Raw genomic sequence first — 27,500 nt, forward strand, 5'->3', positions numbered from 1 at the left:
ATTTAATAGAACAGCATAAACAGGTACATATCCACCACAGAAAAATCCTGAGGTTTTTAGGTGCATTAAAAAAAGTTTTCCTATAATTAAACATAACAAAAAATGCCTTCATCTGAATGCAAATGACCAGAGGTGTTAAAATAGGCAAGATATCTCGTTAGCTATTCCAGGAAGAGAGCGCCAAAATTTACAAAGTCACGCGGAGAAAAACACAGCATGAAACCTTTCCCCTCGCCCCCCTGAAACACCCAAACATAATTCCCTCACTCAGTTCATCATCGGCTCAGAAACAACATCTAATGAGGAAAACGAGGAAAACAACACACGCACACACATGAGCGACGAGACCACCCCTCCAATTTGTGGTGTACATTATAATGAGGGTATTGATTGCGTGTCTGTTAGTGTACACAACGCAATTACTGTCATCCAGCGCAACACGCTTCTCCGAGACAATTAGCACTGAGAGAGAGAAAGAGGGAGATGAGAGGAAAAATGATAGGGAAAAAAATACAGCAGGTGTCATCAGAAACATCTCTGTCTTATTAGACTCCTGCCAAAACAGGTGTTTCCATCACTCAGCCTGCCTTAATTAGAGTTTTTTGTTTGTTTTTAATTATAATGATAAACACTGTATGGGTAATTAAAAAAAAAGACGTTTCTCATGCTTAACGAGGCTAAAAAATGTAAAGCATTATTAATGTTGAGAAATTTTATTTCTATTTAAAGGGATAATTCATGCAAAGATTGAAATGCTGTTATCATTTACTAAACAGGTGTTTCCATCACTCACTCACACAGTTTGAGTTTTTTTATTATTATAATGATAAACAGGGGCAGCACGATCGCCTCACAGCAAGAAGGTCACTGATTGGAGCCTCAGCTGGGTCAGTTGGTGTTCCTGTGGGGAGTTTCTCCCAATGTTCGCGTGGCGACCCCAGATTAATAAAGGAACTAATCCAAAAAGAACATGAATTAATAAATAGTACCTTTATTAATCAGGGGACGCCACAGCGGAATGAACCACCAACTTATCCAGGATGCCCTTCCAGCTGCAACCCATCACTGGGACACACCCATACAGACTCCTTCATACACATAGACTATGGACAATTTAGCTTACCCAATTCACCTGTACCGCATGTCTTTGGACTTGTGGGGGAATAATAATAATTCATTTTATTTGTAAATGGCACCTTTCTAGACACCCAAGGTCGCCTTACAATAAGCATCAGCAGACATGCTAAACAAATTAAACATTACTAAAAACAATCATTGACCAAACAAGTTAAAACACAATAGCGAATATAAAAGAACATGATAAAAAAATTGTTAAGTAAAAGCCTGCTAAAAAAGATGGGTCTTTACACGTGATTTAAAAGTGTGAAGACTATCACTGCTCCTAAGATCTAGTGGAAGTGAGTTCCATAGCCGAGGAGCCATAAAGCTGAAGGATCTGCCTCCCATTGTGCTCAATCGAGTGCGAAATGGTACCAAGGTGAAGTTGTTGGCTGATCTAAGGGTACGAGAAGGGGTGTAGATATGTGGACGTTTCTGGAGACTGCGAAATACGTCCCAGGAGGTACGTTTTGCTGCATTTCATTTTTTTTAAGCGAACACTACGGGGCGGTGTGACGCCGTTCCCTTTCGCGCTTGCCGGCTGACCGCTTACCTCCGTGTGGAGGGCTTTCCCACCGCAATCAGTTTGTTCAGTCAGCTCATCGTGTGCGTCGGCGGGCTTCAGATGCGGAGAGGAGGAGTTGACAAAGGCGTCCGGGCTCGAGTCCGGGGAAGAGCGGATCCAAAAATCAGGTAAGACAAAAACAGAATCCAAAAAATAAGGGGGTGAGAACGTAGTAAAATCCGAAAAAGTGGAAAAAAAAAAAAAAAACAGACGAGGGCTTTTCTTTTTCTAAACGGCTTTTCTAAATTGTTGCTCGGGTTTAGGGAAGTGGGCCGGCGGGCGGGTCAATCGGTAAAACCAGTTGGGTTCAGGGAAGGAGGAGGGTGGGTCAGCTGATTGGCCGGCGGGTGCGAACGGCACTCGCGAGAGACGTTCGAGATACGAAAAAGCGCACACAGCGGCCTCTCGCGGATTCGCGAAAACAAAAACTGCACAAACACGTACCTCCCGGGACGTATTTCGCGGTCTCCACAAACGTCCGCGGGACTACGTTTTCAGAATGAGCCTGGGTTGCTCAAAACACAGCCGAGGAAACTCTAGAATGCTTTCAGAAAAAGAAAATCAAACTGTAGAATGGCCCAGCCAATCACCTGACTTAAATCCAATAGAAAACACCAAATAAAGATCAGATTTGATAGATGAGACCCACAGAATTATCAAGATGTTTACACTCTGTTCAAGTCTGTGAGAAAATCACACTTTCTCCTTGTGTCATTCCATTGTTTATTACACAGAACTCATTTTTCAGATTTGTTTTGTTGTAGTTTTATGTTTGCATTGTTTGGGTTTTTAGCTAAATCAGGTTCAATTCCATGTAACAGCTCCTTTAGAAATTTTATTGACAGGAAAAAACATGACATGTTCAATACTTATTTCCCCTGCTGTACCCACAAATAGATCTAGTAAAACAGGAGTCAACATTGATTCCTGCAGCTGTTCGTCCTCTAGTTTGCCCCGTCAGCAGATCTCCCAGAAATCTCCATGTCTTATTAGTGTGAGCGTCTCAGAAATCACAGGCTAATTGCTTTACTCTTGTCACATTTGTAGTGAAACATGAGCAATTAGAGGATTCTGGCTTTCCCTCCGCAGCAGTTTTTATGGAGTATTATGAATTCTGGCACCAGGAAAAGGTTTAATTTTGTATGCTTGCTAACTGCTGCTCCTAGAAGTGTTCAAAAGGCAGACAAGATGCCAGTGGCTTTTGCTGAACGGAAACAGCCAGGAAAAGCCCTAAAGTTTCTCCAAACAGTTAAATGTGCAGCAGCGCATCTGCTAAATAGAGACTCGCTTTAAGACAGGAAACAACTGGGCACCTATTAATATTCACACAGTAATTAGTAAGTGACTCAACTATTTCAGAATTAAAAGTCGATCTTTTGCGCCTGAAGAAGATTTTAATAGAACTAATTAAGGGAATAAAACCCTTACCGCCTAGCAACACGCTAATCACTTTAGCAACGCATAAATTGATGCACAACACACTTTAGACTTTTTTTGAGCTCAAGAAATAGGGAATAAATATACACCATTTAAAAATTGTGCTCATTTTGAAAACATACCCTTGTATACATTTCTGGAGAGAGCAAAATACGTCCCAGGAGATTTTTTTGCCAATCCACAAGAGGATGCTGTGTAGGCTTTTTGAGATCGCAAATTTCTCAAAAATTGCATTCGCACCTGCTCTTCTTGTGTAAATTCACCAGAGGCCACTGTCAACTGACTGACAGATTGATTGACCCACCCTCCTCCTGTCCTAAACCCAACCAATAGTGTTTTCAAAAGCACCAATTGACCAGTATCCACCGACTTCTCTAAACCCAACCGTTAGTGTTTTTAAAAGCACCAATTGACCAGTATCCACCGACTTCTCTAAACCCAACCGTTAGTGTTTTTAAAAGCACCAATTGACCAGCGTTCACCGACTTCCCTAAACCCAACCGTTACTGTTTTCAAAAGCACCAATTGACCAGCGTTCACCGACTTCCCTAAACCCAACCGTTACTGTTTTCAAAAGCAGCAATTGACCAGCGCCCACCCACTTCCCTATACCCAACCGATAATGTTTTCAAAAGCACCAATTCACCAGCGTTTTTTGCTGTTTTTTGTTTCATCGAATTCACCAGAGGCCGCTGTGTACGCTCTTGCGAGTGCTATTCGTGCCTGCTGTTCTCAGGTAAATCCACTAAAGGCCGCTGCCAACTTACTGACCAATTGACTGACCCACCCACCTCCTCCCCTAAACCCAACTGATAGTGTTTTCAAAAGCAGTTTTTTTGTTTTTGTTTTAGCAAATCCACCAGAGGCCGCTGTGTAAGCCTTTTGAGATCTCAAATTTCTTTTGCGAGTGCTATTCGAGCCTGCTGTTCTCATGTAAATCCACCAGAGGCCGCTGTCAACTGACTGACTGACCCACCCTCCTCCTATCCTAAACCCAACCAATAGTGTTTTCAAAAGTAATTTTTACCACGGTTCAGATTTTACCATATTTTCACCCTGTTATTTACTTGTTGATTTTATTTTTTGGCTTCTGTTTTTGTTTTACCCGCTTTCTGGAACCGTTTTTCACTGGACTTGAACCCCGTCTTAACGGTCAACTCCTCTCTGCATCTCAAGAGCCACTGGACAAACTAGTAACGGCGGGAAAGTAGTCCACACGAAGGTAACTGGTCAGCTGCTAGAAGGAACGGCATCATACCACCCTGTAGCATTAATTTTAAGGACGAAATGCACCCATACGTACTTCTGGCCACATAATTCAAGATCTCCAGAAATGTATTTAGGGTAACATTTTCAGAATTAGCCTATGTTGAAAATGTACATACACTATTTCAGAATTCAAAGTCGATCTTTTGCCCCTAAAGACTATTTTGATAGAACTAATTAAGGGAATAAAAACCTTGCAACCTGGCAACCACTCAGAACACCCTAGAAGCTGAATATCAACACATTACAAACACTTTAGCACATTCGTTTTAAACTTTAACACAAGAATATACTATAACTTATTTGACCGATCTAAGTTAACTTAAATCGTTTTGACTAATTTAAGTGTACCTAAAAGCAAGTTGTCCATAAGAAAACATTTTAAATGAGTTGTTTGACCAAGTCATCACAAATACTGCAGAAGACCTATTGGTACCAGCATGGACCCAAGATTCTCACTAAAATCAGTCAAGTTTGGTGAAGGAAACGTCATGGTTTGGGGTTACATTCGGTATGAGAGCGTGCAAGGGATCTGCAGAGTGGATGGCAACATCAACAGCCTGAGGTATCAAGACATTTGTGCTGCCCATTACATTACAAACCACAGGAGAGGGACAATTCTCCAGCAGGATAGCGCTCCTTCTCATGCCTCAGCCTCCACATCAAAGTTCCTAAAAAGCAAAGAAGGTCAAGGTGCTCCAGGATTGGCCAGCCCAGTCACCAGACATGAACATTATTGAGCATGTCTGTGTTAAGATAAAGGAGGCTGACTTTATATTCTATACTGGACATTATTTCTGTTAAGTGACAAGACTTTTGTCTAAACAAAGTCAAACCTTATTGTTCTAATTAAATCATTAAAAATCAAGGCATAATCATATTTTATTTTGGTAAAATAAGTGTAATCTAGAGGCCTTTGCCTGTCATACTAGCTACTTCTGATACCAAATAATCAACTAGAAGTCAAGTTATAATTTGCTGTTTCAAAAACTTGGATAGGCGACAAGACTTTTGTCTAACAAACATAAAAGTCTTCGCTTCCTGTTTTTTTCGGCTGCACAATAAAGTCAAAAAAAGTTCAGATCAACAGCAGAACATCGACAGATGACTCCTGAAGACGCAACAGAAAGTCAGTAGATCCCTATAGTGCACCACAGGCATCAGGAACTATTAAGAAGAACTGATTAACAGTGACGTTAACAACCCACCCAGGATGTGTAATCTCTACATCTTCCCACAACGGCAAGAGAGCGCTTAAAAAACACCCGCTGAACACCCCGAGGCGCTTCGCGTGAGAACACACACGCCAGACTCCCCCTCTCCAACTTTTTTGCTCACTTTCACTTAACACCCCGACTCTGAATTCTGCCTCCAGACAGGACGAGCTGCAGTTTTCCCACCTTTTAATGTGTCAATCCTGATGACTGCACACGTGAAAAGTAGGGCAGATAAAGCGACCGTCTTTACAGTAGTAACGCACCCCGCGAGTAGAAAGCTTAGCTGGGCGGGAAAATGAGAAAAGTTGCATGCAGGAACGAAAACTTCTGAAGGATCTGAAGGAGCGTGAGCATCGGAGGAAAACCTACATCTTTTGGGAAAGCAGAAAACAGAAGCGCAAGACAAGCTCAGGATTTCAGCACGGTTCTAAGGTGTATTTTGTGGTGAAAAAACACTGCATGTGGCATCAAAGCTGCCCAATATAATATTATTAATAAATAAATAAATAAATGAATAATATAAGTACACTGTAAAAAGATCCATTAAAATTACAGTAAACAACTGTACTGTATAAATTATCCCTAAATTAGCAGTTTTCTGTATTTTGTAATTCGTGATTTATTTATTTTTTATTTTCCCCCCGTTTATTTCTGTATGTGTAGTGTGTATGTGAAGTTTCTGCTCAAACTACGAAACAAATAATGTTGTATAACTCTTCGAAATTGTCCCTTTACATTCAAATTTTTTGTGCTTGTTCAATCCACCTATTTAAAATGAGCTGAAACAACACAGTTCTTGAAATTTCATTGGGACCAGGGCTTGACATTAACTTTTTGGATCACCAGCCACTGTGGCTAATAGATTCCTAACATTTCTAGCCACTCGCCGTTTTCACCAGCCACACTTTTCTTGTTGGGAAAATATATTTTATATGGATAAATTTGACTTTGACATGCTAAAATGACTTGATTTAGATGTTGTGTTATGTCCACGTGCATTCTCATTCATTTAACTTGTGTGTGTTTTGTGTATTGGCTTGCTCAAGCCTGGTTTATACTTCTGCGTCAAGTGACCGGCGCAACTCACGGCGCAGGCAACGCGCATGGCTGTGCATTTATACTTCTGCGCGCTGTCTCCGTTGGTCTGCATTAACACTTTCGAAACGCTAGTGGGCAGTGAGGTGTAAATGTTCCTTAGTGTCGAGTTTCTTCGCTTCTGTTTTGCTATTCTGAACACTTCCTGGATGTACAAGTGACTCAAACTTGCTCATTTTGAGGCAGGAACCGGCGGACGTGCAACAACTTTAACTATGAGGTAAACACAGAACAAAACTTTCCATCCGGAGCTCCTTCACGGGACTCCACACTTGTAAACAATCGCTCGCGCCGTTCGCGCGGCTCTCGGTCCCGCCCAGACTCGTCGCCGCTAGCAAGCCGACCAATCACAGAGCTTGCGCTACGCGTTGTTGCGACGTGTAGTTACAATTTTTGAGAGGTGCACGTCAGTGACGGCGACGGCCACGGCGATGGGCTATGCGTCAGCGCCGTAGCATACGCCGGTGTTTGACGCAGAAGTATAAATCAGCCTTCAGTGTGCATGAGCAACTGGACTGTGTCACAAAGCAATTAGTTTTTATTTCACGAGTTTTCAGGGCTCAAAATTAAGGATTTACCAAATTTATCTCTGACCACACCAAATAAGTATTTCTTACCCACATTTATTATATTGTGTCAAAACAAGGAAAATATAGCTTTATATGTGCTCTTTTTGATTCAACAAAACTTTTCTTTAAAAAAAATAAAAAAAACATTACATTTAAAACAAGAATTATTGTCATGTACCTAAAATATGCACAGTAATCTGTCCTGGCTAAAAGTCCCAGATCAGCAGTTAACTACACATAAACGGGGAGTAATCTCCAATTAAAGTAATGTTATTGTAAGAAATGATAATCAAACCATTGATTCGTTCATTTTCTTGTCGGCTTAGTCCCTTTATTAATCCCTTTAAAACTAATCCAGCACATTTTTTTTACGCAGCGGATGCCCTTCCAGCCCTTCCAATCGTCGCTCTTTGTTCAGTCTATTTCAAAGAGAACCAATCGCACCAGTTGTGCTTCATCTAGGCACGGTTGCTTCACGCAAGTAAACGGGAGCGCGCATGCTTTTTAACAGTCGCGTGCATCACATCAGCTGTTAGCGCGAGTGATCATCCTCTCATTCTGTATTCACCTGCATTTTTTATTTTCGTCAGTCGTGCTGTTTCTCGATTCTAACATCACATTTGCACGAATACTGGGCCATGCTTATTGTTGAACCCTGCTTTTAGGAAAACTACATTTTAAAAATTATTTCCAATCAGCCAAAGTGGCTAGTGGAGGAGTCTGTCTAACCTGTCAGAGCTGAAATCTACCCGCATTTGGCGGGTTGGCAGGTGTTAATGTACTTCATTTATTTATGTTCAATCCACATAAATTTGTTAAAAGTGTCAAGGTAACTTAATTTATGTTGGTACAACATGAATGAATTGTGTAGAACCTTGCATTTTATTACAGTGTAGGCTTTAATCCTAATTGTGCAGTTTTGGTGACTGTCACTTTAAATTCAAATGAGATTGTGCTCTTTTTAAAAGAGGGCGGGGCTACAATGCCTTTGTGTCAGCATAGTGGCAGATTCAAAAACACGACCAATGTTATCTCTGAAAGAAAGAAAGAAAGAAAGAAAGAAAGAAAGACTGCCGTTTGTTTCAAAACTCTTTCATAGCACTCAGCAAGTAGGATAAAAGCACAAAAAAGAAAATGAAAAAACAAACAAACAAAAGAAGACAAAAAAACTTTAGAGAATTCAATAAATCACCAGAAACACAAAGCTGCCTATTTACAAGAAACCTTCACACTCATAAATGCCCCAGCGACGCCCTAAAAATAGGCAGAGTAAACACAGCTCAACCTATCATTCAAAAGTTGCAAAAGCGTCAGGATCTGCTCATATTCTCCCACACTCAAACCTCAGAGCATCATCATTCACAGAAAATCAAGCCATCAAACACTGTCAGTCTCTGATATTAACTGAAAATAGCTGAACATAAAGCATCTGCTGCTGTGGAGTCGGTGGAAATGATCTCCTTCTCTCGTGTAGACAGAAGACACTTTAATAAGCACGTTTCAGTCCTGCACTGAGTCTGATTCAGAGTGAAAATCACAGAAACCCCTGACAGAAGAGAAGACAGAACTGCTGACTGACAGCTCCGTTCAGCAGGTGTCACACGCTCCCTGATGACATCATCACCATCTTCATCATCGACAGTGACTGATAATAATCAATGAGGAGAGTGTCATTATAGTAACCAACCTGACAACCTATTCTTACGTGGAGAAGAGACTGAAACAAACACACACACACATACACACACACACACACACACACACAAACACACACATACACGCACAAGAGCTTGCGTAGGTCTGTGATTGCCTCAAAATGAGCGAGTTTGAGCCACTTGTACATTTAGGAAGCGTTCAGAAAAACAAAACACCAGCGAAGAAACTCGACACGGAAACATTAACACCTCACTGCCAACTAGCAGACCAACAGAGACAGCGTGCAGAAGTATAAATGCACAGCTACGCACGTTGCATGCGCCGTGGGTTACGCCGGTCACTTGACGCAGAAGTATAAACCAGGCTTTACATTCAGAGATGTTGTTTATGTTTACACAGCTACATTACACATCAACTAAAGTTTAAAATATGATTTCGTAGTGGACCATCCCTTTAAGTTAAAAAAATATATAGATTTACATTATTATTGTTATTATTTTTAGTATTATTATTATTATTATTATTATTATTATTATTATTATTATTATTATTATTATTAATCCAAAGATAGCTTTACAAAATGTATATAATTATAATAATAAAAATAATAAGAATAATTATTGTTATTATTATTAATATCGATAACACTAATTTAATAATAATAATAATAATAATAATAATAATAACATGTTTATTATTATTATTATTATTATTATTATTATTATTATTGATAACACTAATTTAATAATAATAATAATAATAATAATAATAACATGTTTTTTATTATTATTTATTATTATTATTATTATTATTATGACTTTTATAATTAATTGAAATAACTTTACAAATTTATGTTAATATTGTCACATTATTGTAACCAATTATGATTAGTATGATTATTATTATTATTATTATTATTATTATTATTATTATTATTATCATTATATAATTATCATTTTATATTTTTATCATTATTATAAATGTTTTATTATTATTATCATTTTATTATTATTTGTTTTATTATTATTATTTTATTATGATTATTTTATTATTATTATTATTATTATTATTTGTTTAATTATTATTATTTTATTGTATTATTATTATTATTATTATTATTATTATTTGTTTAATTATTATTCTTTTATTTTATTATTATTATTATTATTATTATTATCAAAACTGCAATTCAACATTAAAAACTACAAAACAGACCAAAATGTCTAACTGGCACATAGGCACACAGGCACATACACACACTGGCACACACTGGCACACAAACACACAAACACACTCAAGCACGCACGCACGCACGCACACACACACACACACACACACACACACACACACACACACACACAAGCACACACACACACACACACTGTGCTGAAATGCAAAAGCAAAGAAAGCAACAGCAGTGAGACGGACGGTTGTGATGAACAGGCTGGACAGCGGGACTGAAGAGCGGCTTGTTAGCGAGACCAACCTGGCGTCCCGAGTGGATTGTGTGTTGTGGAGAGGTCAAACCCAGCAGAGAGAGGCCAGCAAATGATGAAGGTGAAGGATGAAGGTGTTGCTGAAACATCCACACACCGAGACTAATGCTTTCTAAATAAAAACCCTCCTGCCACTGGCCACAAACAGGGGGAATAATGACGCCCGTGACACTGTTCAATCCCACAAAGCCATTCTTCACAGACAGAGATAACCAGCAGATATGTTCTAATAAGTAATAAACAAACACACCTAATTAAACGTACACATAGACATCACCTATATACTATATAACAGCAGGTTGACTGTGTTTATTATTAATTATTAGCTACTTAATTATAGTTATTAGTCACTAATGAAGTTATGGTAACTAATAACATTCACTTTTCCTAATTTAATTTTAATGCCATGACATGCACCTTTTGTAAAGCTGCTTTAAAACATTAATAACTGTGAAAAGCGCTATACAAATAAACTTGAATTGAATATACTGTGTTAACTCTTATTTAATTATAGATATATAGATATATGCAAGTTTACTGGTTTTCATATATGAAAGGGAGGCATGCGGTGGCTCAAGACCACTGGCGAGTGCCTTAGTGCCTCACTAGTGACGATATACAGCCATGTGAGTGTGATATTGCATTTATACAACAGTTCGACGGCATAATCGTGTTTATAAAAAAGAAAATCAAACACGGAGAGTATCAAAAACCCTTTTGTATAAGGAACTACTTTCTTCAGCCGTTCATTCACATTTGCAGCTGACGTTAGAACAGCAGAAACTGTTTTTGAAAAACACAACGTCGCTTTAGAGCTAGTGTTTGAATGATTCTCTAGCGTAATATCTGAAGTGATGACAAAACAGCTGATTTTGCTGACATTTTAAGATTATCAGGCTGAACGGTGTCAAGTGCCATCAGTCTACAGAGATTTCCCAGTATTTACTGAAATTTTGAGTTTTTCTGCCCTAAGGGTTTATTATGCAGTCTCTGTCGCCATCTTGTGGCAGAACTTCAATTGTCTTTGCTCTGCTCAGTATGACAGGCTGATGGCCGCCAATGCGCTAAATCTACGAAATTATAAATATTTAAAATATGCACTATCCTTATAAATAAACAACCACATTCTGAAATAAAAAGCCTCATATTGTGTTGTCCAACAGCTGCAATATTTGCCAAACTGTAGTGAGTTGTTGAGTCCCTCTTTAGTCCCAGTGTGGGCAGAGTAATACACAAGAGTGAGGAAGCTTTACGAGTGCTGAGAGTGTTTTTAAAATCTCATACCCATCAGCCAATCAGATTCGAGAACCAAACAGAACTGTTGTATATACTTGTATAAAGCGATACTATACATTGCAAGTCTCTTAAAATAAAATGGGATATCATGCTGATCTGAACTGATAAATTATAGGATTATAAAGTCGTTTTTAACATGAACATCATAAAGGTACATTATAGCTGTATTAAATAGCTACATAAATGTACATAGATATTTCATTAAATATATTTTAAATGAACTAATATGAAATATTAAGACAAATTTTTGTTTAATAAAAATATTAATAATTGTCATTTTTATTATTGTTATTATTATTTTTTGTTGTTGTTGTTATTTAGTTATTATTATTATTGTTATTATTATTATTGTTGTTGTTGTTGTTGTTGTTGTTGTTGTTGTTTTTATTATTATTATTATTGTTGTTGTTGTTGTTGTTATTATTATTATTTTTGTTGTTGTTGTTGTTGTTATTTAGTTATTATTATTATTATTATTATTATTATTATTATTGTTGTTGTTTAGTTATTATTATTATTATTATTATTGTTGTTGTTGTTGTTGTTATTATTATTGTTAATATTATTATTATTATTATTATTATTATTATTATTATTATTATTACCATTATTATTATTAATAATATTATTATTGTTATTATTATTATTATTATTATTATTAATTTGATTATTAATGTTATTATTATTATTATTACTATAATTATTATTATTATTATTATTATTATTATTATTATTATTATTATTATTATTATTATTATTATTACGAATGAGTAACATTCATCAGTATCTAATATTTCTTTCCAACAGTTACAAATTCCAATAGATCCTGTATGTATATGTTTAGTGGTGTTATTTTTAACTGCATGCTAAATCTTGTTAAAACAATTAAATGAAATAAGATGCTAAACGTTATAAATGTTGCCTTGGAAACTACCTGAAGTTCCATAGAAACCTGTTCTCCTGTTCATTTATATTAATTAGTTACTAACTAAAGCTACAATGCAAAAGGGAATACAGTCTAAAACATAAACAATAACTGTAAGAATAAAGTCTCATGTAAAGCCCACCCTGAGTGACAGCAGGATTTAATGTAAATCATTTAATGCAGTGGTTCTCAAACTTTTTTCACCAAGTACCACCTTAGAAAAAAATCGTCTCTCCAAGTACCACCTTACGACGCTATTTTTTAACCAGTATTAAAAAATAGCGTCGTAAGCCTAATTAAGCAGCTACAGGTGTGCACAGTTTTAAAACGATGCAGATTACTTCCTATTAGTAAGAATATGTATTATTGTCAGTCACTTTAAACATTTGAAATAGTCTGAACATTAACTGTGCTTGCAGATAAAAAAAAAAAAAAAGTTTTAGTTAAAATGTGCTTTTAAAAGTTCATTAAAAAATGGCGCTGTTCTTAAAAAGTAAAAAGAAAACTGCTGTACTTAAATCTAAAGTATTCATAGTAGCCTATTCATCAAAAGCTGGAAATGCTGCTTGGACCTTATAAATATAGGCTATATGTCATATTCATACACTTTCAGACATATGTAGAATATGTATTGAAGACCTGAAATGTATTCTCAGCAACCCATAAAACATTGCATAAGAATAGATACAAATAAAAACCATTAATAATAATACTTATTAATCATATATTAATAATATAATAAACCTGCACTAAGTGCTTGTGAAATCTTTTTTGTACTCAAGTAAAAATACTATTACACTGCTAAAATAACAAAAAATTTAGTAAATAATACTAATATTAGGTATACGAATTACTCTTTTTAAAAAGTACTAGTTGGTTACTTTTGAAAAAAAATCTGATTTTCATTATGAAATCACTTTTTTTAAGTGTAAACCTGATTTAATGGTTTGATTGCTTACATCCCAAAGCTAGATGTATAATTTGCACTAACAAAGGAAGTATAGTCAATTTTTCCTTTCATGACAATTAATCTTTTTCAATAGCACTGGTAAAACTACCAAATAATCTTTAAGGCCATAGAGACACTTTTTGCCCATTTTTAAAAATATATATTTTTAAGCTTTGAAAGGTTAAATTAAAGTATATGGTAAAAAGATTTAAATTTAGCCTTTTATTTACATATTTTACACTATTTTCTTTACAATATGGCAAATGTGTTTCTTAAATAGCTGTACATCACATGTAGATTTTATTTTACACTTGATCTTGATCTAAAATAGAAACGTAAAAAAATACAAGTACACTGTTAGTTAAAAAAAATAAAACAAATGAATTCATTTTACTTGAGGTATTTGAAATATGACGACACTACATTTATCAAAGCAGTGCTTTAAGAGCCTTATTGTAAATTGTGATAAATAAACAATAAGTAGGCTAACAATGGATTGCTTTGACCTGTAATGCTTTAGGACAGATCAGAATACAGCTAAATGTATAAATCACACAAATACCTCACCCAGAAACATTTCCAGCATAATTATTTTGTCGTAAAGAAATAAAAAATGTTCCACCTTTGCTAAAAGTAAGTTTCACTTCACAACACAGCCAAATAAGAAGACCATTAGCATTGTCATCGATCATGTATCAATCTATTTCTAAATATTTGATAACTTTGAATACTTTTGACTAAATTTAGTTAAGGAGCAAAGATAAATAATGTCTAATTTAATAGTGGAAAGATCGCGATTGTATTCTATCTGAGCACACACGCGATCATGAGAGCACTTGCAGTTCATTTGAAAAAAGCCTATTTAAGAGCTCGCATATCTGTTTTAGCGATTTGCACACATGAATGCGCTCTCGTGTTAAAATAAAGCACTCGCCGCATTTGCAGAAATGAGTAATTGCGCAATACCTTCATTCCCGCGCCGCCATTCAGACTGTATAGAGGAGTGACAGGTCAGAGGCGAGTCGACTGGCTGTCGGAGAGCGAAACGTGTATGAAGATCATCAAATAGGCAGGAAATATGTCCGCGGTTTAATTACTCTGCTAGACATCTCTATAGTGAAAACATCCGAGAAGCATTATTCCAACAAAACATTTGTTTTTAAGTTGTTTTTTCTGTCTCTGCAACACAGAAAGCCTTTGTCCCGCCCTTACGTTTCACGCAACTAGACAAGGTCGACTGTGATTGGCCACTTTTCATGTCAGTCAAATCACGCTTCAGAATCAATTCGGAAACTGATTTTCAGCAGCTTATGACACAATGCACTAAAATAAACACTCCAAGCACATCGCTGTGATCGTACGCTTCACAAAACAGCCAATGCCGATCACATCAATGTTATATTACGCATTAAAGGATTAAAAGTGTTAATTGCTTCTTTCATTATTCAGCGATTCCTCCGCGTACCACTAGGAGGAAGCCCGCGTACCACTAGTGGTACGCGTACCACAGTTTGAGAACCACTGATTTAATGTAATCCAGACTCATTCTGGCTTGATCTGCTTTATTACTGAAAGAAATCAGCTGATTCCTGCTCTTCTGCTCTGGCCAACACACGACAGATCCTTATCAAACAAGCAGCTGCTGGAGTAATATTAAAAGGTTAATAAAACCTATTAATTCAGCAGCAGTTGTTTACATCTCAGTTCTGAATTAAGAAACAAGGCTGAAGAAATGCAGGAGGAAAGAGAGGAGCAGAAAGCTGAATAATGTCCACTTCTGACACCACACAATATGGAGGTATTCCAGGAGGTAATGTGACATAGCTTACACAGATGTTTACATTATTTAGGCATAAAGCTGCGGCCGGATGTTAACAATTGTTTACAATATTTATTAAATTACCTATTAACTGTATTTACCTCTAACCATAACCCAAATGCAATTATAGGACTCTTGTAAGACTGATGGATCAGGACTGCCATCTGCTGGACACACTGAGTCAACATAGCACTCGTATAATGCTGGAAAAATAACGCTGTGCTGGAATAAATAACTTGAAGATGACTGAAACCCATTCCGTGGCTTTCTTTATCGATTGTGTCGTGAGCAGAATCTCCAGATAACCTTCATTCACAATGAATAACATTTGATGCAGCGAATCAATGACTGTGACGAATGGCCAGGATCAATGTCACTCTTGTCTGCACCAGTCAGCAGCATATTGAGCAGTGTGCCACATTTTGCATGCAAAATGTTATTTAGATTTTCTTTTTAAAAATGCATCCAATTATATGTCCAATCCAATTAAAATACAATTGAATTCGATATAATTGAGTTGAACTATAATTAAATATACTATAACAACAACAACAACAACATTAACAATAATAATAATAATAATAATAATAATAATAATAATAAATAGATAAGAATAATAAGAATAATGTTATTATTATAATTATTATTAGCAGTATTATTGTTAATATTATTTTTATCATTATTATCATTATTATTATAATAATAATTATTATTATTATTATTAGTATTCATCAGTATTATAATTATTATTAATATTAATATTATTATTATTATTATTATTATTATTATTATTATTATTATTATTATTATTATCAGTACTATTATTATTATTATTATTATTTTATTATTATTATTATTATTATTATTATTTATATTATTATTATTGTTATCGTTATTATTATTATTATTATTATTATTATTATTATTACTATTATTATTATTACTATTAAAATTATTATTATTATTATTATTAATATTATTATTATTATCATTATTATTATTATTAATATTATCAATATTGTTATTATTATTATTATTGTTATTATTATTAATGTTTTATTATTATCATTATTATTAATATTATACTTATTTTTATTATTATTATTATTATCATTAATCATTATAACATATATATATATATATATATATATATATATATATATATATATATATATATATATATATATATATATATATATATTAAGTGCCTTTAGTGTATTTTAGTTTATTTAATTAGTTTTAAAAACATAGATCAAATTATAATTGCATTATAAAAGTATACAACACCAATGAGAAGAAAAATAATAATTATTCTTATTAATACTATTATTCAAATATAATTAAAAAAATATTAAAATACGTACTTAGTTATAAATTATTCCAACAATAAACAAGAAAACAACCCAAAATGAACACACAAAAAAGTAAAAAAAAAAACTACTAATAAATATTGAGCTGAATCAACAGAATTCTTGAGGTTTTATTTAGCATAACTTAATCATTTTGTGTTCAATCCACTTAAATTTGTAAAAAACAACAAAAAAAAAAAAAAACAATGAAGTTAATCGATTAATTGATTTGTGTCCGGACAACATGAAGCAAGTGTGTGGAACAAAGCGCTTTTTACAGTAAAGGATAGGACACAACACACAACAGTACGGTAAATAATAAATTTATTAGCTTATTTGTTCATGTTAGAAATAAAATAAATGAAATAAAGTTGTTATTAGGCTTGCCACGATAGACGGTGTTGACGGTGATACCGGTTTTAAGATGCAACACCGATGACATCACTTTTCCACCGTGACACCGTCCCCACATTTGTTTTTTTTTACGTTTTTTTTATTATTAAATATTTATTTGAATTAAATGGAAAATATAATTATAAGTAATTGACCTTAATTGAGAACATGCTCTATAATTAAAATCTGAACATAGCTACAATGCGTCATATTTCATTAATCACGTGAGGAGAAAAGAGTCGAATTGGTGGACGATATAGTGTCACAATGCAATGCAAAAGCGCCTGTTTGGCAATATTTTGGGTTCAAACCATGAGGAAGGAACCGGAGGAAACCCACACCAAGACAGGGAGAACATGCAAACTCCACACAGAAACGCCAAGAACTCGAACCAGTGCCCTACTTGCTGTGAGGCGACATCGCTAACCACTGAGTCAGCGTGTCGCCCTGTGACATTTTTATCCAAGGTTATCATACTGTCAGAATCATATCTGCCTGACATTAAGTAATGAAACCTTTTTGTAAAGTGTGACCCAAAAACAAATCTTAACTAGTAATGAAAAGATGTGATTGGACTGCTTCTGACCTTAATTCTGGGCATGGTGACGGTGGGCGGTCTGGCTTTGGCGATGAAGCTGTGAGACGAGCCTTTCTCCACCACGTGTCTGGTGTAGGGCATAAACCTCCGTCCATTAGAGCTGAACACAAAGTCTTCCCTGAGAGCGTCGATCAGGACTATCACCACACGCTTGAACAGCAGCGCCGGCGCTCGGCTGGAGTTAACTGCATTATTACCTGCAGAAACACACAAACACTCTTATCTGACTCTCTGTTGTTGCTGTTGTAGTATTATTGTTGTTGTTGTTGTCATTTTTACTGTCAGTATTATTATCATTACTATTATTGTTATCACTCGCCACCACTGATTGGTTTAGTTCTATATTTTTTATTCAATGCTGATGGCAAAGATAAAATAAAACAGTTATTATAAATGAGTTATTAAAAGTATTGTGTTTAGGATATATGCTGAAAAAAATCTGCTCTCCATTAAACAGAAATTGGGGAAAAAATATATGTACAATATTATATTTGTGCATATACATTAAATTAATCAGTATTGAAGTCAAATGTGTCAAAGCTTAACTACTAACATAAAAACTTACAATACCGGTCAAAAAACTAGTACAGCCAAATTTATATATTATAGAAATATAATAAATCCAAATGTAAAAAAGTCAAGAGAAGCAGAAATTTACTTATTTACTTATTTGTATATATATATATATATATATATATATATATATATATATATATATATATATATATATATATATATATATATATATATATATATAATTAAAATATAACTGTGGAAAATAGTTTTGCCTTAAAATTAATTAAATAAACATAAAGACTGGATAAATAAATAAATTGTTAAATATGGACTCATTTGTGAAACTAAAATTAAATTCCAGATCTTAATTTCTAATAAGTAATAAGCTGAATTTGAAAATTAAAATTAAAAAACATAAAATGATACCCATGAATTATTAACTGTTTTGACTGAGTTAAAAAAAAACAAATTAAAATAATAAAATAATACATAGAACTACACAAAAACACAAAGAATAAAAACAAAAATCTAGTAATTAATTATAAATAATTTCACACATCAAACAATCAAAAATGTAAATATAAAACAATTATTAAACAAAAGCAAAGAATTAATCGGGCTCAGGGAAAATATTTCAGATAATTTAATTTTAAGGAAAATAATACCATTTAAATTACTATACAATCATCATCATCATCTAAATCAGCCTCTTAATAAATACCTTATATATATATATATATATATATATATATATATATATATATATATATATATATATATATATATATATATATATATATATATATAAAATGTAAAATTGGTTTGCCTTAAGATTTATTGAATAAATGTAAATACTGGATAATTCAATAAATAACTAAATAAATAAATAAATAAATAAATGTTGTTTAATTTGGAATCATTTGTGACACTAAAATTTTATTTCAGATCTTAATTTCTTATAAGTAATAAGCTGATTTTGATAATTAAAATTAAAAACATAAAATGATACCCTTAAATTATTAACTGTTCTGACTGAGTTATAAAAAAAACTAATTAAAATCATAAAATAATACATATAATGACGCAAAAAATAACAACAAAAATCAGGTAATTAATTATAAATAATTTCACACATCAAACTATCAAAAATTAAAACATGAAACAATTATTAAACAACAGCAAAAAGTTAATCGGGCTCAATGAAAATATTATAGATAATTTAGCGTTGGGGGAAATCATACCATTTAAATTACTATAATCATCATCATCTTCATTATAATCAGCCTCCTTAATATTTACCTGTCTGTGGCTCTGCAGGAATATCAGTCACTTTGCTCTTGGCTGAAAAGGAGGATTTGACAGGAACAGGGAAGAATCCTCTCAGGAAAAGAGCGATGGACACAATCTCAAGTATGAGACACAATAAAGCAAATACTGAAGAGCTCAGCTTCATGATTAAGATCAGTAGCTGTCATCAATAACACTCCACACACTCATGAAAAAACACACGTCGAGAGTCCAGCCTGGGGCCTGATTCCTCACTGACCGCAAACAAATGACTTTTGACAGAAAATGCACTAAATCCACACGATTAATCAAGAATCTGCCGGATTAGTGTTTTGAATTTTCATTTCCGTGTTGTGACATGTGGGTCACGACGGCAACCCACAAGGCTCAATTCTTGCAGTGTTTGCGGACTCTTATTTTGTAATCAGAAGCAAAACATCTATGTAAAACATTAAAATAAATAAATAAATAAAGAAATAAATAAATAAAAAATCTATGTAAAACATTTTATTTGCATTTATAGTACATATGTTAAACTGTAAATACCTAAAATTGTATTACAGATCTTAGTAGATGACTAACAAAAATATTCATTTGTTTAGTTAAATCACATTTCAATTGGGAGAAGAAAAATTTACAGTATATTCTAGAATAATTAACTAAGTTAGTATTATTGTTGTAATATTATATAATTTAGCATTATTATATAATGTTTATCATTATTGTTGAATAATTATATTATTGAATATTAACTATAACTATAAAAATGTTCATTAGTATATTGCTATTTATATATAGTATACATAACATTGTGATGGCAAATATATAAATGCATAGACAAGCATGCAGAACAAACAGGCCTTTGTGTTTATCGATTAATAATAATAATAATAATAATAATAATAATAATAATAATAATAATAATAAAAGCATAACATTTGTGCTCTCAAATATGAAATTAAATAACTAAATTAAACCAGAAAATTTACTGAAAACACAAAAATGACATAAACCATTTTTGCTTGTGAACATAAATGCCTACAAAATAAAGAAATTAGATATGTGCTTTGGGTTTTCATAATAACGAAAAAATATTTGAGGGGAACCACATTCATAAAGCCAACAGAAAACATAAACACTTGAATAGTAAATATATAATAAAATACGAATAACAAGCGTCACAAGTGCTGTTTGTGAGGCCATCAACGGTTGTCATGGTAACACTTAGTGTATTTGGCGGCGCTTTATTTACTTTCTCCGCCGTAAGACACGCGTTTCTTTCTGTCTCTTTTTATCTGACTTTATTGTCAGAGAAAACCACAGTTCAGTGGAAAAAGAAACCCTGTTTGTTTTATTAAATGTTTCTGACTGACAGTAATAGTAAAGCGTGTTTGAAAGAAGTGATTTAGAGACAGCCGTTAGTAAAGCGTCGAGTGAAATGGACTGCAGTGAACTGGACTCGACGGAGAAAAGCAAACCCTCACAGCTCCTCAGAGCTATAAACCAGATTTATGAAGAAGGCAGAGAAGAGTCGAAGCATTCAGGTGAAGCAAAACTACGACATTTAACACAAAATTTGCTGCAGGTTTTATTTATCATAATATTTACGAACAATTTATGTTGCTTAACTATATATGGATGGGAAAAGTCCAAGTTAGACAAGTTTATATATATATATATATATATATATATATATATATATATATATATATATATATATATATATATATATATATATATATAAACAAATTATAGAATGCTAATGAATTCAAGTGAAGTGTCTCTGTGTTAATGTTTTTATTTATTTTGTGTGGAAAAGTGCAAATATGAGTGAAATAATAATTTTCAACTACAAACATATATTTATGTAACCTTATAAAAACATAAGAAACCTTATGAAAGTTCTAAGTTTCTTTTTTAAGTTAAACGTAGAACTTGTATTCAATCTGTCGTTATCTAGATCAGTGGTTCCCAACCTGGGGTCCGCGCCCCCCTAAGGGGGGCGCCAAAGTTCACAGGGGGGGCGCGGGAGAGGATAAGTATTGAGGTAGAAAAAGGCATTAAAATGCTCCACTATTATAAAGGACTTTGCAATTAATCGAAAATCCAATTTAGATTTCGGTTTCAAACGATTATAAAAAAGCATTAATCGAGATAAATGGTTATTGCATCATATTTTGCCACGTTCCAGTTGTACACGTGTTGCTCTTAAAAGCGCGAAAGAGCTTATGTGTGTGTGCAGCACGATCACGCAGTCAGAAGCATGCGGCCGTTCAGCATTCACTCTCATTCACACACTGAGACGAGCAGAGGAGCGCAGACATCTAAAGTCATCTTAACGTGAGCGATTTAATGGTCAAATAGGTGTCAAAACGCGGTGTTTAGTGATTATTTACATTAACCTTCATTTGTGTAATAAACAAACGAGTTGAGGATCAAAAGACGTGAAAGAGAAACCATTAAAGAGACAGTGCGCTATAATCCTTCTGCCGGCTGTTTTTATCATTATTAAACAAACATAACAAGAAAACCCTCGCTGCTCTTGACTGAAGGACTGCTGTAGCTAAAGTGTTTTTGTTACAGTGAAGATGCTTAAAGCACAGTTTGTTTCATATTTTTATTTTATTCTATTGTATTTATTTCTCTTTCCTTTGCAGGGTGGAAAATAACTATGTATACAGTTGAAGTCAGAATTACAAGTCAGAACATAATAGTTTTGATATCTCATTTCTAATTACTGAGATTTCTTTTTGTCTTTGCTATAATGACAGCACATAATATTTTACTAGATATTTTTCAAAATACAAGCATTTAGATTAAAGTGCAGTTCAAAGGCTTAATTAGAGTAATAAGGCAAGTCATTATAACGGTAGTTTATTCTGCAGACAATCAAAAATATATATTGCTTAAGGGGGCTAATAATATTGACCTTAAATTGGTTTCAAAATATTTAAACCTTTCTTTATTCAAGCTAAAATAAAACAAATAGAAGAAAAAATATTATAGGAAATACTGTTAAATTTCCTTGCTCTGTTAAGCATAATTTGGGAAATATTTATAAAAAAAAAAAAAAAATCTCAGGAGCGCTAATAATTTTGACTTTAACTGGCAATGGTTTTAAATAATCGTGATTACAATTATGACCAAAATAATCGTGATTATGATTTTTCCCAAAATCGAGTAGCCCTACTATTATATATGTATTTTTAAGTACCAAAAAAAAAATCTAAACACATACTTAAAATTCCAACATAATAGTGAAAATAATTAAAATAAATAACTTTAAATAATTATTTAAATTTTGCTCACTCGCGCAATCTGCTTGTCAACGTGTCGTAAAGGCAAAATCAAAACAAAAATGGCAGACAAACGTAAATGCATTGATTCTTCAGAGGCGAAGAAAAAGATTAGACAGTATGACAAAGCCTACCTAGATTTTAGTTTTATTGAAGGCCAAGACAAGTTAAAACTGATTAATTAATATTTTCTATACATATTACTATATATTAATATTACACAAAAACACACACACACACACACACACACACACACACACACATATATATATATATATATATATATATATATATATATATATATATATATATATATATATATACACAGTACATATGTGTGTGCGTGCGTGTGTATTTATATGGTGGGGGGGCTCCAATGTTTGTATATGTTCATGGGGGGGGCCCCAAAGAAAAAGGTTGGGAACCACTGATCTAGATCATTCATTCATTCACTTTCTTTTTGGCTTAGTTCCTTTAATCTGGAGTCGCCACAGTGGAATGAACCGCCAACTTATCCAGCATATGTTTTACACAGCGGATGCCCTTCCAGCCACAACCCATTACTGGAAAAAAACCCATACAACCTCCATTCACACATATACGCTACGGACAATTTAGCTTACCCAATTCACGTACAGCGCATGTCCTTGGACTTGTGGGGGAAACCTGGAGGAAACCCACACAAACACAGAGAGAACATGCAAACTCCACACAGAAATACCAACTGACTCAGCCGAGGCTCAAACCAGCAACCTTCTTGCTGTGAGGCGACATCGCTACCCACTGCACCACCACACCGCCCTGTTCTAGATCATATTCGCACAAAATAAAAATAAACAGTTGGTCAAAATACAGGGTGTCCGCAGGGTCTTAAATCTCAAAAGCTACATTTTAGTCCTTAAAAAGTCTTAAGTCTACTTAAGTATTGTGTTGTAGGTCTTAAATCTTTTGTTTAACACGTCTTAATTTTTCTTTGCATGTGTGTAGCTATCCAATCTAGCTCTCAAACAATCACCAACAATCCATCTCAATTAAATATTTACCTTTTTAAATAAAAAATAGCATTTAATTACTTTCTTACTGTAACATTTGTTTAAACTTTCTTCATTTCAAGAGTTCACTTAGATATTGTTTGACAAATGTTAGCAGGTTGGACATGCTGTCCCTGGAGAGAACCCTGAGCTCGGAGATAGTTGAGCCCAGGGCTCCTGCCTGAACGATAGAGCATGTAAGGGGAGCACAAGATCATGCGGTTCTCCAGAGATCCCTGTGGTAAAGGAGAAGGGGGAAAACGGGTTGATTGGGGGTGGGGGGGTGGGGGGGAGGGGGTTCTTTGGAAAACGAAGGTTAGGGAGTAGTTTTTGCTAGGCTTCTTATAGTGAGTTTGGAATAATCTGATTGGTGATATGACTGTCAGTCATATCATGTGATCCTCTCGAAATTTGTTTGTGAAACTTCATTTATTTACTACTGAAGATCCTGACCTGACCTTTTTATTATTAAATTTATATTAAATTATAATAATTTTTTGATAGGTCAAGTGAAAATCTTTTCCAACTGGGATATAAAAAAACAAAAAACCTTAGTGTTGTATAAGTCTAAAATTGTATTCATAATGGTCTTAAAAAAGTCTTAAATTTAACTTGGCAAAACCTGCAGGAATACACATTATATTTAGATTTATATTTATTATTTAATTTCAAATGTGACTATGACTATGACTATCTAAATCGGGGGTGACCAAACCTTTTCCTATAAAGGGCCAAAAAAGCTGATTGAGGAATGTGGGCCGAATATGTCCAAAACATATATATTAAATTCGCTATGGGTAATTGACAAATTTATTTGGTAATATTCAAAAATAACTAGAAAATGTTGGTTTAAACCAAATGAACTAATGCAGTATAATTTTTATGTTAAACATATTACTGTAAAAACATTTTTAAAATCCCATTTATAACACAATGGAGTTCAGTGCTGAATTCGAGCTGCTCCTGCCTGTGCTTTGATTTGCTCACAGATGTTGTATCTTGTGCCTCTATCTGTCAAGTGACAATATTTACATTTTAAAAGTCTGATTTGTTTACAACATTTAATTGAATCATGTAATTTTAGTTCTTGTAGCTCCACAATAAAACAAAGAAACAAGAGGTTACATTAAATTTGAAATGACGATCTCTGTCAAAGGCTTTTACCCCAACCACCTCTCTGTCGTTCTCCCTCTCTTTTCAGATGGCGAGCCAATTCAAAGGCTACCATGGGCCAACTTTGGCTCTACTTTTGGGCATCTCTGATCTAAATTATCAAGGTTTTTTTTTTTTTTTGTATTTGGGGCTGTAATCTTTCATTCTTTTAATATCTTTAATTATTTTGAATAATATGTCGTGAAAGTATTCTTGTTCTAAAATAAAAGAAAAATATACGAGATTAATCGTAATTTATGGGTAAAAAGTAAAGTATTTATTGTTTTAATGCTCGAATGTTTTCCATATCCATTTAATTTAATTTACAGTAGTTTAAGCAGAGACCAATGCTGCATCAGTGGAGAAAACGGTGAAAGTGAAAGCAAACAGGAGATTTACACACAGCCCCAAATACTAAAAGAGTACTACCGTGGGCCAACTTTGGCCCTACTTTTGGGCATCTCTGATCTAAATTATCAGGGTTTTTTTTAGTATTTGGTGCTGTAATCTTTCATTCTTTTGATATCTTTAATTATTTTAATTAATATGTCGTAAAAGGCTTATTGTTCTGAAGTAAAAGAAAAATATACAAGATTAATTAAAATTTATGGGTGAAAAGTAAAGTTGTATTTACTGTTTTAAAGCTCAAATGTTTTCCATATCCATTTAGTTTAATTTAAGCAGAGACCAATGCTGCATCAGTGGAAAAAACGGTGAAAGTGAAAGCAAACAGGAGATTCCAGGGATCAACGCTAAGGATTTTTTTCTACTGGCCCGATCGGACCAGTGGTTCAGATTTTTACTTGCCCTGCCAATATTGCCACTGGCCCCACCAAAAAAAGTTAATAGCTATTACTTAGCCACAAATAAAAAAAAAAAAAGTTAAAATGTTTGTAAATCTAGAATTATAATATTTAAAAAAGTGCTTTGCAAACAAAAATAGCAAAATGTGCAGGTATTTAATTGCAAAACAAAGGATGACTGACCTGCCGAACTAACCGCAAACTGTACAAAACATCACTTTTTTTTTGTCGTGGTGTACCCTCGTAAATGTCTGCTTCCAAGACGTTAGAGACAAATGTTTTCCTTTAGCATCATCCCTTGATGTTGCCGCCATGCTGCTGTCTCTTAGCTGTACTGGTTGTTACGGAAAAAAATAACATGCTCACAACATCCAATCAGATAAGAGGAACCGAGAAGGTAGCATTTGAAGGCCTAAAAACACAAACGGTTACTCTATTCTGACTGTATTTGCATGCAATTGACAAATAGTCACAGGCAAATTAAACTTTAATGACAGGGTATTTGTGGCCTGATCGGGCCAGTAAGGATCCTGTCTACTGTCCCAAGCATCTCACACGCTGGCCCCGGGCCATCCTTATTGTTGAGCTCTGGATTCACACACAGCCCCAAATACTAAAAAAGTACTACCGTGGGCCAACTTTAGCCCATATTAAAAAGTACTACAGTGGGCCAACTTTGGCCCTACTTTTGGGCATTTCTGATCTAAATTATCAGGGTTTTTTTTTTTTTTTGTAGTTGGGGCTGTAATCTTGCATTCTTTTAATATCTTTAATTATTTTAATTAATATGTCGTAAAAGGATTATTGTTCTGAAGTAAAAGAAAAATATACGAGACTAATTGTAATTTATGGGTGAAAAGTAAAGTTGTATTTATTGTTTTAATGCTCGAATGTTTTCCATATCCGTTTAATTTAATTTAAGCATAGACCAATGCTGCATCAGTGGAGAAAACGGTGAATCTGCTGAAAGAGAAAGCAAACAGGAGATTCACACACAGCCCCAAATACTAAAAAAGTACTACCGTGGGCCAAATTTTGGGCCTACTTTTGGGCATCTCTGATCTAAATGATCAGGGGGAGGTTTTAGTATTTGGGGCTGTAATCTTTCATTCTTTTGATATTTTTATTTATTTGAATTAATTTGTCGTAAAAGGATTATTGTTCTGAAGTAAAAAAAATTTTATATATATACAAGATTAATTGTAATTTATGGGTGAAAAGTAAAGCTGTATTTACTGTTTTAATGCTTGAATGTTTTCCATTTTTATTTAACTTAATTTAAGCAGAGACCAATGCTGCATCGGTGGAGAAAACAATGAATCTGCTGAAAGAGAAAGCAGAAACAGGAGATTCACAAGCCACCTTCCTCCTGGGACAGTTACACTATGTGCAGGTGATGGTCATACTCTACATTACAAGATAGAATGGTGGGAGAATGAGTTTTTTTTTGCCTCAGACAGGCAGTAGATTCATTCATGATGGTTTGGTGATGTTCACAGTTGTGTCTGTGTTCCTTTAGGGCTGCTATGCTGAAGCAGAGCTCATCTTTGACAGAATTAAAGATAAAGATCCTCAAGCTCTCTATCAGCTCGCTGTCATATACTACGATGGCCTTGGAACCAAAGAAGACCTTGTGAGGAACTTATTGATGTTATGAACTCTACAG

General features: G+C 34.0%; 3 protein-coding genes across 5 annotated transcripts in view; 2 read left to right on the plus strand and 1 right to left on the minus strand.

The window, feature by feature from the left end:
* Nucleotides 1–19,921, minus strand: part of pigg (phosphatidylinositol glycan anchor biosynthesis class G (EMM blood group)) — a 227,725-nt gene extending 207,804 nt beyond the window's left edge. For both annotated transcript variants that reach the window (XM_087281054.1, XM_087281053.1), the window contains exons 1-2: nucleotides 19,565–19,921; nucleotides 17,738–17,946 (exon numbers count right to left, since the gene is read on the minus strand). In XM_087281054.1, coding sequence (XP_087137180.1) covers nucleotides 17,738–17,946; nucleotides 19,565–19,718 — 363 coding nt within the window. In that variant the 5' untranslated portion in view covers nucleotides 19,719–19,921. The remainder of the gene's footprint in view (nucleotides 1–17,737; nucleotides 17,947–19,564) is intronic.
* The window catches only part of LOC147833832 (uncharacterized), an 863,518-nt gene that overhangs the window by 445,858 nt on the left and 390,160 nt on the right, over nucleotides 1–27,500 (plus strand). The gene's annotated exons all lie outside the window — the stretch shown is intronic.
* Nucleotides 20,779–27,500, plus strand: part of lrp2bp (LRP2 binding protein) — a 16,735-nt gene continuing 10,013 nt past the window's right edge. Inside the window, 3 exon segments of one of the 2 annotated variants that reach the window (NM_001098776.1) lie at nucleotides 20,779–21,096; nucleotides 27,121–27,227; nucleotides 27,354–27,467. In NM_001098776.1, the coding sequence (NP_001092246.1) occupies nucleotides 20,991–21,096; nucleotides 27,121–27,227; nucleotides 27,354–27,467 (327 nt within the window). In that variant the 5' untranslated portion in view covers nucleotides 20,779–20,990. 2 annotated transcript variants of the gene reach the window in all.

The sequence above is a fragment of the Danio rerio genome, chromosome 14 (genome assembly GCF_052040795.2).
Source record: "Danio rerio strain M-AB ecotype USA chromosome 14, GRCz13ab, whole genome shotgun sequence".
Lineage (NCBI taxonomy): Eukaryota > Metazoa > Chordata > Actinopteri > Cypriniformes > Danionidae > Danio > Danio rerio.